At 34.2% G+C, this 18,916-nt stretch overlaps 1 protein-coding gene and 1 long non-coding RNA gene across 2 annotated transcripts; one reads left to right on the top strand and one right to left on the bottom strand.

The window, feature by feature from the left end:
- Positions 1-7,646: 7,646 nt before the first annotated feature.
- Positions 7,647-9,244, top strand: LOC122586311. Its single transcript, XR_006321951.1, has 2 exons — positions 7,647-8,009; positions 8,885-9,244. It is a non-coding gene; the product is annotated as an uncharacterized LOC122586311 (long non-coding RNA).
- Positions 9,245-12,202: 2,958 nt separating this feature from the next.
- On the bottom strand, positions 12,203-18,497 carry LOC122587133 (apoptotic chromatin condensation inducer in the nucleus-like). The gene is made up of 6 exons (XM_043759222.1): positions 18,212-18,497; positions 16,355-17,412; positions 14,695-14,889; positions 14,464-14,615; positions 12,582-13,065; positions 12,203-12,509 (listed from the first exon to the last, which is right to left on the bottom strand). The coding sequence occupies exons 2-6, from the start codon at positions 17,382-17,384 to the stop codon at positions 12,223-12,225; spliced, it is 2,148 nt and encodes a 715-aa protein (XP_043615157.1). The 5' UTR covers positions 17,385-17,412; positions 18,212-18,497; the 3' UTR covers positions 12,203-12,222.
- Between the last annotated feature and the right edge of the window lie 419 nt (positions 18,498-18,916).

The following is an 18,916-nucleotide window of genomic DNA, read 5'->3' as shown; positions in this document are numbered from 1 at the left end:
CAGAATCAGATAATCAGCTGTAACAAGATGTGGCAAAAAATCATAGTGTTTGGAATTAATTCTGTTGTTTAATAGATAATTAATTTTTTGAGTGTTTGATAAATTGTATAATTTGATGACTAAACTAGCCAAATGACAAAAAAAAATACATCATTTAAATTATTGAATAAAACACATATAATCTTATATCAAACACATATGTTTTAATAAGCCTAAACACATTTTAATAAATAATCATGGCATATAAGATGGTGACAGTACGGACATAACAAAGAAATATATTACTAACAAACATTAACTATGATATAAAATTATCTGTTTTGTTTACTTGATATTTATATCACAGGGAATGAAAATTATTCAAATATATAAATAAATTTGTAAATATATAAAAGAATATACAAAGTTAATAGGCAAACAATAGGTATAAAACTAATCCACAATATTGATTGTATATATCGATCACGAAAGAAAATAATGTGTCACAAATACAATCCTCAATTTTTGTTTCGTTAGCATTGAATTAATAGATGGGTAATGATAATAAGTTTGAAATAATATAAATTAGTTATTGAATATGTTACTTTTGTTTGAGTATGCTTGTAAAGTATAGATAGACGGTAGTTTAAAAGGATATAATAGTAAGTTGTTAGGTGAGATAATAGATTGTTTTTCCTGTGTTTTCTTACCATAGGGGTATACCTACTTTTCAATTTCTGCGTTTACCCCTACTTTTCAATTTCTGCGTTTTAAGCTTTTCAAAACGTGAAAAATCAATTTTTTTTGAATTCTTACCAAACACTAAAAATAGATTTTCTATGATATCAAAACTCAATAATCTAAAAATCATGTTAAAAAACCAATCTCAAACACCCCCTTAGTGGGAACCATCTGGTCTAATGTAATGACAGATACAGACTTTTTAGAAAGTAAAAGCTAAATTTTCTTGCCATCGTACGTTTTGGGTGTTAGGCTCATTCTTCTATTTTAAACAAAATATATCAAAATTCTATTGTTCGGCTACTAGTTGCTGGGTCAGTCACACCCCTTTCTAACACTTTAGATGGTCTCAATTATCATCTTGGTACCAAGAGGGTACACTACACAAAACTCATACTCGGTGAAAAATCATCGTCACACATAGATCACTTGATATAGTTTCGTCACGTGTTTTTGACAAATTTTGAATGGGATAATGGCACCTGAATGTACCACCTATGACCAAATGGTTATGTAATGTATTAACCTACTCGGGTGGCTATGTAATGTAAGATCCTTCACTTTTCGTGTTATGTTTTGTAGCGTGTTACCTATTGTAAAGGTAACCGTCACTCCCACCGATGACCCACGTTGATTGTACACATGGCACAACTGACTTTTTGATTTTCTAAATAAAAAACCCAAAAACCGTATATTATTCATATATATATATGTGTGTGTGTGTGTGTGTGTTTGTGTGTAAAAAATCCCAACCACCACCAAAAACCTCTTTCTTCTTCATCGTTTTCTTCTTCCTTCTCGCCATAACAATACCAAAAAATTCTGATTGTGGCTAGATTGAAACATTATCAAAGTTGTATGAAGGTATATCATCTTCTTAATCTTTATATCTCAGTTTGAACTTAAAATTCTAGGATTTTTTGAATTTTTATTTAATTGTTTATTTATTTTTAAATTAATTTGTTATATAAGTGATGAATCTAAAGTGTTATTATTGTTTTTTTTTTTTTTTTAGAAATGGCAAAATTTTATAAAATTCCAAGTCCATTATGATGGGTCTTTCATGTATGTCGACCCATTACATTATGTCGATGATAAAGTCATAACCATCATGACCCCAGTGTTAACTTTGGAAGAGTTGGTTCATTACATAGACCAAGAAACAGTTACTAATTCTTCTGGTATTTATTTTAGTGATAGTGGGGGCAGTTGATAAAGATTTGGATTGTTTGGCAAATCAAAAGGACTGTTGTGTTTTTTTTTACCTTCTAAACTCTGAGTATGATTTAGAATTGTTTGTTGACTACTATTCCTTAGATTTAAGTAGATATCTTACACCAAAAATGGATAATGAAGAAATTGAAGGTGATGGGGAGGGTGATGATGAGATTGAAGGTGGCAGTGAGATTAAGTCTAAAACAGAGCATGGTGGGAGTCGTAAAGGTCCAGTTAATGATGATTGTGAAGATGAGGATTATGTTGAAACTAGTGACACTGATGCTGAATCTGTTGCATCTTTAAACCATTTAATTGAGGGTGAAGATGAAATTAGGAAAGTTAGGAAAGGAAACCCCATTGCCAAGATACCAACACCTAGGCAACTTCCTCAACTTGGTGGCAATAAGCTTAGTATAACAAATGAAGCAGATGTCAAGAAAGGAGTTCACATTGAACATGAAAGCTTTTTGAAAGAATTAATTGAAGCACTAAAAGCCAAGGATGCTTCTGATGACATATTGAAACCACCAGAACCAGAACTTCCTAAATTCCCAATTCATGATCCTGCTACACATTGGATATTGAGGAGACCAAAGGTGGGGAATTGTGTGCAAACCATAACCAACTGAGGAAACGTCTATCCTACTATGCTCGAGCTAATGGGTATTCCAATTGGTTTGAGAGATCTTGTAAGACCAACCTAATTGCTAGATGTGGAACTAGGCCACCTAATATCTCAGATCCAGAGAAAGGTAAACAGAAAAAGAACAAGAGGTTCCCTGCAGTTCAAAAAAAGTGTACCTTTAGATGCTATGCTAGATGGATGTACACTGAGAAGTCTTTTCAAATATTGAGTTTGGTTGATGAACACACATGTGCTAGAAACTTTAAGTATGGATCATTGATAGACTACAAATGGAGTGTAAAACACTTTGCAGACAGGATTAGAGCTCAACCAGAAATCAAGTTGTGTGACATTCAAGACTTAGTTATGAAAAAGTACAAATGTACTATTTCACATCATCGGGCTAAAAGAGCTAGAACATATGCTCTGACAGAGTTTGAAAAAACTTTGGAAGAGCATCATGGAATGTTAAGGTCTTATGGTGAAGCAACTTTGAGAACAAATCCAGGCTCTACAGTGCAGTTGGGTACTACAACCAATTCAGATGATAGGTGCTACTTTGACATATTCTATATTTGTTTAGCTGGTGTGAAAGAAGGATGAAGGTTTGGCTATAAAAAGATTGTGGCTTTGGATGAGTGTTTTCTGAAGAAGCCATGCACTGGTGAGCTTTTAAGTGCAGTTGGAAGGGATGGAAACAACCAAGTATACCCAATTGCTTAGGCAATTGTGAATGTAGAAAATAAAGAAAGTTGGACATGGTTTCCAGAGTTGTTAATGATCTCCACTGCCCAGAAGGTCATGAACTTACCTTGATGTCAGATCAACACAAGGTAACTTAAATCTAGTTTATATATTAGGAACAAACCAATAATCACTATGTTAGAAGCATTGAGAGTAATTGTTATGCTTAGGTTAGAGTCCATGAGGGAGTTAAGTCAGGGTTGGGTGCATGATGTGTGTCTATCTATTTGGAAAAAACTAGAAGCCATAAAGAATGAGAGGACTTGTTGGTTGACTATACATGCTGGTGGTAGTTTATTTGAGGTTAGAAATTACAATAATTCATACACTGTGGACATGGATCAACAATCTTGTACTTGTAGGATGTTGGAATTAAGTGGCATTCCATATGTGCATGCTATTGAAGCAATCTATAAGTGCACCAGAGAACCAGAGGAGTACATCTCTTGTTGGTTTAGGAAATGGTTTTATGATGAAGCTTATAATTACAAGGTTGTAGTTCCGGTTGGTAGTATGGATACCTGGCCAGTAGTTGACTCATCTAAACCATTGCCCCCAAAACCTAGAATTATGCCTGGCAGGCCTAAAAAGAAAAGGATAAGAGTTGCCCATGAACCAAGGTTTGGGTCTACTAGAGTCACAAAACATGGTATGCAGATGACATGTAGGAAGTGCTGGGTAGTGGGCCACAATAGCAGAACATGTACTTCAGAACCCAAAAAAAGACCTTCTCATATACCAAAGCCAAGACAGAAAAAACCAAAGACTCCGGCAACTGAGAAACAGCTGCAACTCAAGAATCCCACCCTGCAACTCAAGAATCCCACCCTGCAACTAAACCAAATCCATCTACCCACCATAACAGTCTACCAACGGTTGAAAATCACTCTGCAAGTCAACCAGTAGAGAGGCCATTTAGTCCAGAAAGGAAATATAGGTATACTAAAGGAGACTATACGTTTGTGACTACAAGAACACAATTTTAGAATTCTGCCAAGACAAGTACAGGTATGGATGCTCATATATAGGTTTTAATTGCATATATGTATATATTTATAGCTATTTTAATTCACGTATGTTTACAGGAACTCCAACTGTTGGGACTTCAAATGTTGTCAAGGGCAATGTCATTACAAAGATTGGTCAAGGTAAATTCAGCACTCAACCAAGGGTTGGCAACCAGGAACCAGTGAAAAAGGGAAAATAAAAGTGCTAGGTTTGAAGAGAAGGGCACCAAGCTACAGGATTTTATAGGACAGACTCTCCAAAACCAAACCTAGTCCTAGCTTTGGTACCCCCTTTTCCCTTATCGCCACTATCTACTTATCACTCGATCCATGGTTTCATACATTATCAGTTATTTATCTTTTAAAATATCTCCATTAACCCTTTACATCATTTACTTTTACATCATTTATTTACACCACTTGACACCCTCTCTACCACCAACAGTCGCCCCTACAACCACATTTTCTCCGCCATGACCACCGTCGCATTGCGGGATACCATGCTAGTTATTATGTGACTTTTTGACATGTAATACTGTATATATGTATAATTGTACGTATGCCAAACAGCGGCTTAAGGTTTTTAGAGGCCTTAAACGATGTAAGTTTTAGGGGCCTAGTTCACTAGCATATAAATTAAATTAAACAAAAAGAAAGTAGCTCAACTTATGTCATCGAATTACTAGTAATAAAAAGATGCCAATGTGGATGTAAAAATCAATAAGGGTGTTACTGCACTGCAAATTATATAATGGTAGTTAGTTTAAAGTCCAAACATTAAGTCTAGTATACAAAATATTGAGCCCTGCATTTTTTGGGCCTAAAGCAATCGCCGATATCCATAGTATTATTGAGCCATCTATGTATGCCCCTCGAAAAGGTGGGCCTGCATCCATATCAATTTCTGGACTTTATGAATTGTGGGCATCAAAATTAATGGACTTAAAAAGGAATTAGGAAAATGGAAGACCAAAGAAGACCCAACTCATATCATACCACAAACTTGGCATTGACCTGACCAAGCGCTCTAGGGAGATCACCTTCACTTCACCCATGTTCCGAGAATATAAAATAGCTTGGCTAATGATGGCCCATATAAAGTTTTGGCCCTTCTTGGTTGGGCTGCCTATAGTGCAAAAGGTGAACAAGATAGACTAATTAATATCGACATGTCAACAAGATTGGAAGGAGTCGACCAAAAGTTTCGCCGAGGAAGTAGATTAAGGAGGACATATCAATAACATCCTTGCCCCATTGTCATTCCTTGTTCATTATCAGACAAAATGTAACCAAATAGTTTTGTGGTCCGGTCGCTCAAACTGAATACAAGGCTACCCTCAACAAAACCACCCAAATTAACTTTAAATCTTAATTGGTTGCCTCTCATGACACTTGAACTTGAGTCGATCATGATAGTATTAGATTCTGAACTTTTTCGTGTGAATGTATGTCAAACATCTCGTTCCTTCTTTCAGATTTCCCATAACTTGGATCACAAGTTGAATTCATAATGCTTCTTGCCATGTTTTCTTTTCTATTCACACAAAATGAGGTTAACAAATATATTAACCAACAATTAAAATAACATCTATAGTTGTATTGACTCCATGGATGGGTTATATGAGGATCTACATTATTGTTGTGCTAATCAGTTAAACTTATTTTGCGATTGCAAATGTAAGATTGAACTTTTCTATCTTTGATTTTCTTCAAATGTTGCGTTTGTTATAATATTAACAAAATGTGGATTTGTATTGTTAGTTGAAACCGGCTACACCTATAGCTCGAGGGTCTAGTAACTCCGTAAACCCAATAAACTAGTCAGTCGACCATTAAAAATGTATAAATTGGCTCTATATGTTCAAATCCGCGAAAGGATAACCGGATAACCGTCTCTTTACAGGTTGACGAACAAAAAAATTGGTTGTTCTTTTGAGCCATCCCGGATGATTGTTTGGATCGATGGAACCCCGACCTGTTATCCTTCCACTGTCGTGAGCGAGAAGTTTTCGCAGCTCTGTGAAGCCAGCCTTACGCAGTGCCTCCTACTCTAGAAACCATGAAACCCGAGCCTTCGCTCAAGCCACATGGTCCAACTCGCGACTTGGAACGGGCAAGCCAGTTTGTGCTCCAACAGACCCAATCAGCCTGGAACCGGTCAAAGTCCAACCATTTTGATACCCTCACTTGAGTAATAGGCAAGCGCTACCAAGCCCGGTGCCAATAACTCTAGAAGCAGCCTTTATAAAGAACAAAATAGTTACTTAATATACCGATGTGGGATACATGTAAACATACTGTGTCATCAAAAAACTTTGTGTTTTGCTCTCATTTAAAGTCTTCTTTTTTTTTTTTTTTATCTAATTGGTAAGTTTATCTTTTAGTGTTAGAAATTGTAATAAGTGATGAGAGAAAATGTTTTCTGTAATTGTATATTTTTTTTTTTTAAATTAACCTACCCATGTGAATTAATATTAAAAACCCATTGATGTGTATCATAGAAAACAACTAAAGCTTATATAGTTATAACCTTGTTAAGGATGGTGAGTTTTTTTAAAACGTTCGCAATGAACAAATGTATTCGTGTAGAATTTGATCAGAAATACTATTTAATTAGTTTGATGTCTACATTGCAATCGAAATTGAAAAATACATTTATGAACTACAAAGTTATAAGGTCACCTAATACACATAATTGCATGCTAGCAATTGATGTCTACACTGCAACTGAAATTGATGCATCAAATTAAGTCTTGAATGACCGTTTTGAACATGTATAGATATGTTGACATGCACAACCAAAAATGATCATTTGAATATCAAGAGATTTATGGGCCGTTATGAGAATTTGTTGTAATGGAATGCAGTATGCCTCAATGGTTTGATGTTAATTACGACCATGCCACCATGAATAGTAGAAAACGGCAATTGAAGCTATCAAAACGACAATGCTTTTTTCAAGATATTACGGTGATTAATTAAGCTGTATAGGAATAATAATATACAACTTTGTATCCTGGAAAGCAACTTGCGGGTTTACAAAAGATACAAGAACGGTACTTGCGTGTTGCGACGGCCGTGGAGTTTGCAGTGGCGGTGGTAGTGTAACACCCCAATAATTTTAAGATAAATAAATTAACCCTTTTTGTAGTCTTGACATTAAAATAATTTCCTAGTAATTTATTTTTGGATATGGGGTTAATTTAGTTGGAACTTTAGCGGATAGCGGGTATTTTACCCACCTAATTTCATTAGATGCATGGCATCAAGATGAGATGTCAGACAATTCCTTTTCTTGTGACTCATTTTCCACCCATCTTCTTCTTGAACTTTCCTCTCAAATCCCTTTTAATCCAAACTCCATCTTTAATTCATCCAACAATCCTACTAGTAAATAATAACAATATCATTCAAGATTTGATCATCAACTAAGAGAAATTGAAAGTGTGAGATGGGGGAGTGTGGGTCGATTTCAAAAGGGAAAAAGGAAGGAGACTAGAAGTGTGAATTCAATTCTCTTCACGTGTGTTTATTTTAATTAATCAAATCCTTCCAAGAATTTTAACAATAATCTTCAACAAGCAAAAATTGAAAAGCTAAAGTTTATGTATGGTAGTGGTGGTGGCCGAATTTTCAAGAGAGAAAAGAGGGAAGGAAGAAGTGTTATTTAAAGTTTAATTTCTTGAATTTTTGAGGTAACAATCTATTTTATTTAACCTAGTTTTGATGTTTGTTTCAAGAATTAGGGTTCATGCAACCATCCAATTTGGGGGTTTTGAGTTGGATCATGATTTTGTCAATATCACCACATTTTATTGTTTATAACTTGAATTATGATTATTGGGTTGCATGAACTTATTGGTTTGAGTTGTTAGTGACCATTATGGCCAAAATGAGAATTTGATAATTTTGAGCATTAAGATGAAATGGCCACATGTTGGTGGTAAAATGAGATTTTTAGCAAAATAATAAATAATTGAGGTTAATGATTTTGAAAGATTAAACTTTGTTAAGTGAAACTTGATTTTAAGCCAACTCAAGGAAATTGGGGTTGGGTGGATAGGAATGCTAGTGAATCGATAGTTTGGCTAAGTGAGTTAGCCAAGATTATGAATAAAGTCTTATGTGCATATTGTATTGATTTGCTAAGTTAAAAGCTTTGCACTTGTTGTAGCATTGTTGATTGTTGTTAGTCGCGGAGGGGGTGAGTAATCTTGCATACTCTTATATGTGCGTTGGGTCGATTACCATACGATGGTGGATTCCATGTGTGGTAATCGATTCGGCGTTAGGGCCTAATTTGAGGCCGGGGCCTAAGAACCCCATAGTTGAGATGAGATAAAGACCTAAGAACCTTTGAGGCCTAAGAACCTCTTGAGATTATTGTTTAGCGTATATGGATCCATGTATGTTTTGTTAGCGCAAAAGTGAGTATGCAAGTGATGATATGACGGTATCATTAGCTACATGCGATAGTCTTTTGTGTTTTTGCCCTCCTTCGTATGTATATTTGTATGCAAGTTTATTCACTAAGCATTCGCTTACGTTTTAGTTGTTTACCATTTTATAGGTGGTTCCGGAAGAAAGAACTAGGTATTGTTGATTTGAAGTTGTTGACTTGAAGTGTTAGTGACTTGAAGGTATTTGGTCATCCGTAGAAGAATGACATTTTGGTTAGAAACCTAGTTAATTCCCTCTCAAACTCTTGGCTCTTGATACATGTGTCTTTCGAATGAGAATGTTGTGTATGATGTATTTTAAGTCTTGAAGTCTTGACTATTATGGTGGATTGAAGTATAAATCATTTTGGAGTCAACTTGGTCATTTCGTCACTTTGGGTAAATGCGGGCGAGTGACCCGCTTGGTTGTTTTAATGTAAATTTCAATGGTTAAAGTTTCGAATGTAGTAATTATGTTGTAAATTACGTCATGTGAAGGTTTGAAATCAGATTTGATGTGTGATGGAACTTGTGTTTGAGTTTGGAAAAGGTTGCAAATTGAGTTAATAGTCAAATTTGACGTTTTGTGTGTGCAGCAAGAGTACAGACGCAGACACGGCTAACCGTGCTCAGCGTCTGCAGTATTTCCTCTTGGTGTTCAGTTTCTGAGAGCACGGACGCAAAGCACGGTCGACCGTGCTTGCGGCCGCAGTTTCTCTATCTTCGAGCAAAATTTTTCCGAGCTTCATCCGATGTTTTCAAGGTCTGAAACTTATAGGGTATATTTATTATAACATATTAAGGTGTTCTAATTTGTTAGATTTTGAATTTGAACATTTTGAGTTTTTCACTTTATTTTGTCTAAAATTTTTCTAAGTATTGATTGGTAAAATAAAGTCGACTTGTAAAAAAAAATGGTCGAGTCAAGTTGAGTTCTTTCAGGTAGTGGCGGCGAAGATTGGTGTAGGTGGTGGTGGTCGTGGTGGAGGCAATAACAAGTAGTGTCAGGGCAAATCCAGAAATTTCAAGTGTTGGGGGCTAAATTTTTCTTTCCAAATGACTTGATCGTCTTTAAGGATTCATGAACCTAAAATAAGCCGTAAAAAAAAGTCCTAGAATAGATGCACGAATTAAATTATTTAAACTTTTTCTAAAAACGTTGACAAATGTTATATCAAGCAAAAGTCATTTAGAGAAATTATACAAATTTGTAGTTAACAATAAATATATCATGCTTTTAGAACAAATATATTTAAAAAACCCTAAAAGTATAAAAATAATAAGTTTGACATTATTATAATAGGACAAATTAAAAACTCACAAAAGTTATACAATAAAATAAAATAAAAACTCTAAATCCCATAAAAGAATGACGGATGTCTAAAATCAATGTTCATCTCAATATTCAATAATCAACCAATTTTAATATCTTTTGAAGTTTTCTAATATTTGTTATTTAGTTTTATTATTTGGATGAAACTTTTTCTTCTATAGGTTGGGATCATACTATTTTTTGAATTGGGTTCATTTTATATAATGTATCAAAATTGTTAAAGTTGAGTTAGTTTTGACTGGTGTCTTACTTCCCCCTCCCATAAGGTTGGATCCGCCAATGAGTTGTAGGTTATTAATGTAATTTGGTTTTGATGAAGTGTTAAAACTTAAAATGTTAAACAAGGCTTATTTTTTTTATAATATAGTATAGATAGTTTTAACTACATGACTCAAAACATAAACGAATTAAAGATATCGAAGAAATGTAACGAAGTTTCACTTGCTCATTTAAATTGATATAAATAAATGAATGAATACTACATCTAAACGAACAAAATTTTATGCTTGTGTTGGTTCAATTCCATTAAATTTAAGCGAACAATTGAACAAACAAAACCATGAATTAGACATAAACATACATACAAGATTTAAGAACATATGTAACGTACTATTTTAAGTCTTGTTTGTACTAGGCCCACAGTATGCTTCATCGTATAAACAACAACTAATAACGTAGACATAGAAAATGGATGAGGAAACCTATGGGACCAACAACCAGTTTCACTAATAAAATAATCCACCGAATTCATAGACATCCTTATCCATATCCATTTAATTTTATATCAACTAATCATTCATTCATCTGCCTATAAAAAAAACACCCACCCAACTGAACTAAACATATATAACATTCGAATACTCTTTTAATTAGAAAGGAGCAAAAAAAAAAAAAGGCATAAAAGTTTCTTACATAATGGCTGATATAGCGATGCTAATGGCTGAAGAATATGAAAAGATGATGAAAAAGATGTCAAAAGATGATATTCATCATAATAATAGTAGTAATGATGATATTGATCAGCTGTTGTTACCATTATCATTATCATCATCAGCTAATAATAATATGGTTGTGTCTGGAGGGTGGATTATCAAAAGTAGGCCTCATTTGAAGAAATTTGTTCATGAGCCTAAATCAAAAATCGGAATTGCAACAATTGATGGTTTCTTCTCACCTTGATTAATGTAATCTCTATTTTATATGAATATGTATATTTATTGATATTGATGATTTTATTTTATTGCATGGGATGTTTCATGGGTTTTTTTTAAGTTTGTAAATGATGCAATTATTGAATTTCTTTTGTAATTTCTTCGCATTTAAACTTATTGTAATTGGTGATCGATCATCTATTTTGCGGTGATTTTATGTTTAAGTTCATCAGTTCGAATCCGATCAGAATCATCATTTTTTTCATCAGTACTTTTTGGTTCATTGCGACGGTTCAATTCATGGTAAATCGATATAACGGTATTCAGTAAATCATATAGAAGAGTTAGTTAAAAAAATTCTAGGAAAAAAAACTAATCTATAAAATTAGAGTAACGATATATTAACCTAAAAATTTTTATCACAAGATATGTATAATCCATTCATTATCTCTCTCCATCTTTTTGATTATATCAAGTGTCACCTAAAGATCAACTTAATAATCAACCTAAAGCTTTTTATTACATGATATGTGTAATCCTTTCATTATCTCTATTAATCTTTTTTTTTTATTAGGTTAACTTTTGATTATGTCAAGTGTCATCATCATGTAGTTAGGTTAATTATTAGGTTGTTTTGGTTAGGTTAATTATTAGGTTGTTTTGGTTAATTATTAAGTTTGTATTGGTTAAGTTAAAATTAAAATGTTGATAGAATATAATATAGAACAATATGTTTAATGAGAGAGATAATCATAACACAAGCACGAGTCATATGTAAGTCAACAGATAAACTGATAATACCATGTAATCAAACAAAGGGATTGTTATCAGACTACTCTTGTTATTATTTTTATAAATAGTAGTGCATCGTTAAAAATGTGACTATTTCTCTTTAAACTATATAAATTTTAACTTTACCATTTGCAGAAAACTAACTCTTGCAATAAGTTTCTTTTAGTGTCTTATAATCCAACTAATCTAAAATTCACATCCAAACACCCTTTAACCAGAGAACATGACTGTAAAAACCATCTCCAGGAAAACATTTCGTCTCGGCATACAAAAGTAACCTCAACCACCGGTACAACGTTTTAAGAACAATAATATCCGAAAAATAAAGGAGAATATTAGTTTTCATCAACTCAAAAGTGTAAGAGTTGAAACATTTGTGTCTTAATACAAATGGAGGTTCCTCGATTACATCTAAGACTATCACCAAACGAGCTTCTTCTCTGCTCCAACAGTTCCTTCCTAAACGCAACACCTGCATACCTGCAAACATGTAATTGTATGATACTTGTTACCATTATCTTACATTCATAGTCTAAGCATTTTTCCCCTGACCCTTCAGTTTTGCGGCAACTTGTTCATCGGATAATGGCAGGTAGTAGATACGAGGAGTTGCTCTTGTCTTCCTGAACAGATCATCTAGTGTAAGAATTGGAGGTTCGAATTTTGCAGGGAGCGGAGGAGGTGGAGGAAGAGCCGGTTCTCTGGATTGTGGTGGACGTGACAATGGTGGTGGTGGTGGAAGTGGGAGCGGGGGCGGTGGAGGAAGCTGCTGTTGAGGTGGTTTCTTGGCTGCTGGGGGTGGAGGAGGTGGAGGAAGCTGCTGCTGTGGTGGTTTCTTGGCAGCTGGAGGTGGTTGAGGTTTGGCGGGTGCGCTGATGTTGACAGGAGCCACCGGAGATGGCAAAGGAGCTTCAGTTCGACTCTTCACCTCTGACGGATCCACAAACTCAGCTATAAGAAGACGTCCTCCATACGCTGGCCATTGAAGGTTGTACACAGCATTTCGGGTGTCTACAGCTTCTTCAACTGATGAATACTGCAGTGTACATGAAGATGAAGGATTGTTAAACTCTACCCTTTGGGAGCAAAAAGACTAGTTTACACATTTGCTATTTCTAAAAAACAGGGACTAGTTTACACTTTCATTGAACTGTAAAAATCTGTTGTTGCACAAGATCAAAAAGAATATACATGGAGGAAAAGTATAATTCCTTATTTATTGATTTTCCAGACTCCCCTGCATTTTGACCTTTCACCAAAACAGATCCATCGCTAGCATATTAACTACAGACTTATTAGCACTACAAACTCATTAGTAGAAATATATATATAGAGAGAGAAAACCTAATTCGGGTAACTGTTCCCTACATCTACCATTGTCACCAGTCAATTGCTAGCTAACTTGTTTGCCATTCAAATGATAAGTAACTCTCTATTGCATCTTAATTATATATAATGGTCTAAAAAATGAGAGATCATGGGTGAACATATACATGCATCTAGATGTGTAAAGTTAGGCAGGCTGGATATTAGGTCAAAACGAGGTATTGCTTGATTGGGCCAGTTTGACCCAAAACAGTATATAGTATGTGAGATTTTAAAATACATTGTTTTAGTCACAGGCCAACTCATTGAATAATTTATTTACAAAACATATGCATCATATAACAGTTCGAGCTAGTTTCACCCGTTTTAATTTAAGCTATTTCTTTGACCCTTTTGACGTATTGGAGATATACATAAACCACAAAACACATAAAAAATTGCCACCTCTATTAGCATCCGAAAGAATCCAACATAACATCAGGCCAACCATCTGTTACCTAGAGGAATTTGCAGAAGAAATATACTTCTAATAGTAACGTGTCTACTTATCTTTAAAGTATATAAATCCAACTTACGATCCTAACCTCTGGCACCATGTAAACAAAATAAACAGATAGAACAAAATAAAAATTAATCAATTATATTACACAGATATCACGAGCTGTACATGTTACATAAAGATGGAAAAAAATCACGAGCTGTACATCTATACCAAGAATGGTGATGTGCAATCTCATAAAAACCTAGACCAACAGGTACTTATGGTCCCCTTGTCCATATATTAGCAACAACATTTATAATTCTATCAAACTCAACACTCACTATATTTTTCCTCACATATGATAGCTTGTGTTTAACTAAAGAAAACGTAAAACACAAAAATACAAGAAAATCCCCATTTTCCATATACAATGCCGAAACAATAAAGATTATGCAAGTCCTGATACATCATCTCATCTCCAAATTGTCGTCATCTATGGTTCTATTACTACTGTTTTTTAATCCACACCATAATAGAGTAAAACAATCATAACACTTCACATGTAAAACATACACGCATAAAAACTATGATAATACTAACGCAGTAAGAGATAGCAAGGTAGCTTACAGTAACATAACAATGAGTCTTGATATGATCCATCCAAAAACTAACAACTGAACCAGTTTTACCAAGAAGATCTTGCACAGCTTTTAGAGTGAATGGACGCACAAAATGATCAATTCTGAGAGAAGTAGTAGGAGTTTTTGATGATGGAGGCACTGCAAAATAAATCAGGTATAGCTTAGAGACCTTCTTAACAAACATTTCACATAACAGAAGACAAGTATGATAGCTCACCAACACGTTCCTTCGGAACCTCATTGCTAACTGAAGTATCAGATCTCGAAAAACTGTTCTTTTTAGAGGCCTGGAACGCACCCTTAGGTGTAGTAGATGCGGAAGTATTAGTTTGTTGTCCAGGGACCTTCTGGCCTTCAGAATTCCACCTGCGCTGTTTCTTTGTTACCTCACTGTTTGCCACTGCTGATTTGTCTGCAACGTCAGCAATATATAGTCATTTATTAATAAGGAATATACATATATACAGCTATACAAGTAAGCAAATAATTTGGAAAATCTGGAGAAGATATAAACCTAGAAAACAGGTTAAAAGTTAAAACTTTGGAGGTGGCAATATAACCCATTGACATGTGGAATGGGTTGAGATTCAAGTGATGTAGTTATGGAAAGTCATGCATATTTGTTTTAACATGAGTAATGAGTAATGACTTCTCTAGTTTTCTGTGGTTATACTTGAACTACTAGATTTTAACAGTAATATAAAAGTGTTTTGCATGAAGTGTTTCATGTCACCCGTTCGAGAAAAAATTGACCTGTCCCAAAATCTAAGCAGTTAGGACCAAAACTTCGGTGTTTCGGTCAAGGAATGGTATACGAAATATCGGTAATTTCAGTGGAATTTCGGTGGTATTTCGGTAATTTTAATAATATTATATATATTATATATATTCCAAAAATTCACAATTATAAACAAATAGCAGTTATATTAATTAAATACTTCATCTAAATATCAGAAGTCAAGCTTAAAAGTGTCAACACTTGATAGATTAGTGTTAAAACTCGCACAAATTAGTGTTGCTTATGTTGTATTTTAAGTTTGGACAAAAATAAAAAATAACAAATAAAACCTGAAAAACTGGTATACCACCGAAATTTGACCGATTTCGGTGATTTCGGTAAATTTCACCGAAATTCTCGGTACCGAAATTTTGGACAGAAATCTAGACCGGTATATCAGTGGAGGACCGAAAACCGAAATACCACTGGTATTCCACCGAAATTGACTACATAGCCCAAAATAATCCATGTAACTCTTTACCAAACTCCCCATTCCCCCATCAAAAATTTCGCCACCTAAATATTCAAAAAAGGACTACAATTAGGCTGTGTTCTTAAAACAGAGAGCAGAACAATTGCACTCCAATATGTTTAACAATTCACCTCAAGGACTACAGCCAGATAACATCTACCAAGTATCACAAAAAATTCCATAATACAAAACTGGTATTGAGAAGATATGCATTAAAAAGGTCATTCCCATATTTCATCAAAAGTAGCTGACACTAGTAGGGAACACTAATGTATTGTTGCGGGTAATAAAGGAGCTTAAGGAAACTAGTACTGGGAGTCGTTTCAAAAATTTGCTCAGCAGCTCACGTTATAGTGGTCAGAAACTATGATAAGATTAAAGAACACCTTCAACTACTCAGGACACCACACCACCTGATGATTACCTAAAGAACAAACAGGTATCTATGTTTACAAACGCTCCAAGAAAATCCTTTTGCAGATTAAAAAACCAGAGCAGTCAAAACAAACTATGAGTAACGAAAAACAAAAAAGCATACTTAAGCCACCAATATGCAATAAGATAAATTTAATGTAAGAGATATAAAGGTAGGACTGTAGGAGACATGATCATAGGATAAATTTTTACCATCAAGTTTTCTTTTTGTCAACACCGCAGTCAGCTCACTTTCAGTATTCTTGGCAGCAGGTGTATCCTCAACCATTACATCAACAGGCCCATCCTCTTTAACCACACCCACCTCTGTTTTCTCCCTCATATCTCCTACATCTTTCGAGTCAACTTGTTTATTCTCTAATGTATCCTCATCCATGGAATCATCACCAGAACTTCGATCTAAATTTAATTTCTCAGGAGAACCCATATCTCCACTATCATTTTTCTTGTCTATATTTATACTCTCAGAAATGCTGAAATCTTTTTCTTCGGTAGTAACCTTGTCCTCATGTGACTCATCAGCCACAACTGACTCTGTCTCAGGCTTATAATCGACTTCTAATTTGACATCATCAGCAATTACAATATCCTTAAGTTCATTCTTTTCACTAATTGACATAGCAGTATCAATAGAAATAGAATCAGATATTACATGGCTGACCTCAACTTCATGGCTGCCAATATCAGTTGAATTAGGCTTGAGTTCTTCATTTGACTCTCCAGCACCCGGTTGCAACTTTGAGACCTCTTCAGTTATCATAACCTCACTATTCTTGTTTTCACTACCCAAATTTGCTGGCATGTTATCTTTTTCTAAGCTCACATCGTTATCGAAATCCTCTGTTACTTTATCTTTCTCTAAGCTCTGAGTCTTATCTAATAAATCTATCTTGTTATTGTCCTCTAAGCTTTCATTTTTGGCACTGCTGTTATCCATGACACTGGTGGTATCCTCTGCAACAATCAAGTTGGTTGTTGCCTCATCAGATGGAACCTTGGGTTGGTCAGTATTATTGACACCATTGTCATGAGTTTGGTCAGCCTGTTTTGATATTTCAGCACGAATAGCTTCATCCAACCTCTTAACAAGTTCATCTTTCAACCCTTTCGTCATTAGTTTGCGTCTTTTGAGTTCGTCTTTCAGCTCAGTTACTCTCCACTGGTCAAGGGAACGGTTTTCAAGGATAACATATGGCGAAGACATGTTTTTGCTTTCAGACATATCTACTATTCAGTCAATCTCCCTGTCCCTGTTGTAACATCAGATTCATTGATCAAACCTCATATCATGGTAAAACACCCTTCTATGAATACAACGTCAGTACCAAATATTTCAGGTCTGTTACTGAATTCAAATATATAAAAAGTAAACATATAAGAAACAAAAAACATAAAATTCAAATAATTGACAAACTGCTTCACATATAAATAAACGCCTTAATTTCTACAAATTAAATAAAGCTTTATTTAAAGTAGAAAAAAGAAATCAGTATTTGAGCGACCATAAACAAGCTACAAGTCAACTAAACTTAACATAAAATACGTAGACACGTAGTCATCATAATTTGTATGAGAAATATCAGATAACGCACAATCTAAAGAAATGAAATTATTGTAGTTTGTTCTGTGAACTGCGAACCAACAGTCGACGCCCACATCCCAGTCGGGACTTAAACATATAAACACTAGGCCGAAAACTCATTGGCTCTTCAAAACATATAAATTTACATTTTGTTCACTCGGGATCGTAAAATGACCTAATTTTTACGAGGTTCAATAGGGGAAGGCAAAAGCACTAGAAACTACTTAGCAAACACATTTCGAGCAAAAACGCAAGCAATGTCATCGATAGCCGAAAACATCTAATCACATAATGAACATATTGTTACAAAGATCAATAAATATATAATTTGAAGTCCACAAACACAATTCATGAATGTTAATTTAATCAGCAAAAATAATAAAGCATTTCCAATATTATTCAATTAGAAATAAAAAATAATAATAATAATAATAATCAAAATTGAACAGATAATGAAGAAGACTTACAATGATGTAAACCTTGACAAGAAAACAATACCAGTGATTATAAGTAACTTGCTCCGATTATATATATATAGCTTATATATATATAGGTAATAAAAAGATAGAAACCCTAAATTCAATACCACAGAAACAAACCCATTATTAGAGGAAAATAAAATAGAATAAGGGAAAATTATAAAACCATAAACGATTATTATTCAAAAAAAGAACAAATTAAAACTAAGATGTTGAAATCCCAATCGATAGAGAAAAAGATAATATCGGGGTAGATAGAAGAATAAGATGTAAGAAACCCTTGAAATTTGAAATGCATTTGATTTTTTTTATTTTTTCTGTGGGTCGTATTTATTTAATTAATTAACAGTAGAAACTGGGCATTGTCGCGATGAGATGAAGTTCATAAAGTGTGATAAGTTATACAAGTACATATGTCATAAAGTATGATAATCAAATGTGTTAGTCGTACGGGATCTGCCCTTGAATTTAAAAATTCGTTGAAAGTATATCGAATGACCTCTTTAATGAAAGAACATTAAATTTTAAGAACACCCATTTAATTTTTATAGTTTATCGATGTACGATTATTGAGATAAAATTTTTTGAGTGAATTAGAGGAATAAAATGGTTTATGGAGAACAGAGAAAAAAATGAGTAGTTGAGATTTGAGTAGAGAGATAAAAATGTTAAAAAGTTGAAAAAATTTGACGA

The sequence above is a fragment of the Erigeron canadensis genome, chromosome 2 (assembly GCF_010389155.1).
Source record: "Erigeron canadensis isolate Cc75 chromosome 2, C_canadensis_v1, whole genome shotgun sequence".
In the NCBI taxonomy this organism is placed as follows: Eukaryota; Viridiplantae; Streptophyta; class Magnoliopsida; order Asterales; family Asteraceae; genus Erigeron; species Erigeron canadensis.
Note: the sequence above shows the minus strand (reverse complement) of the source record. Positions and strands in the feature narration are given on the sequence as shown.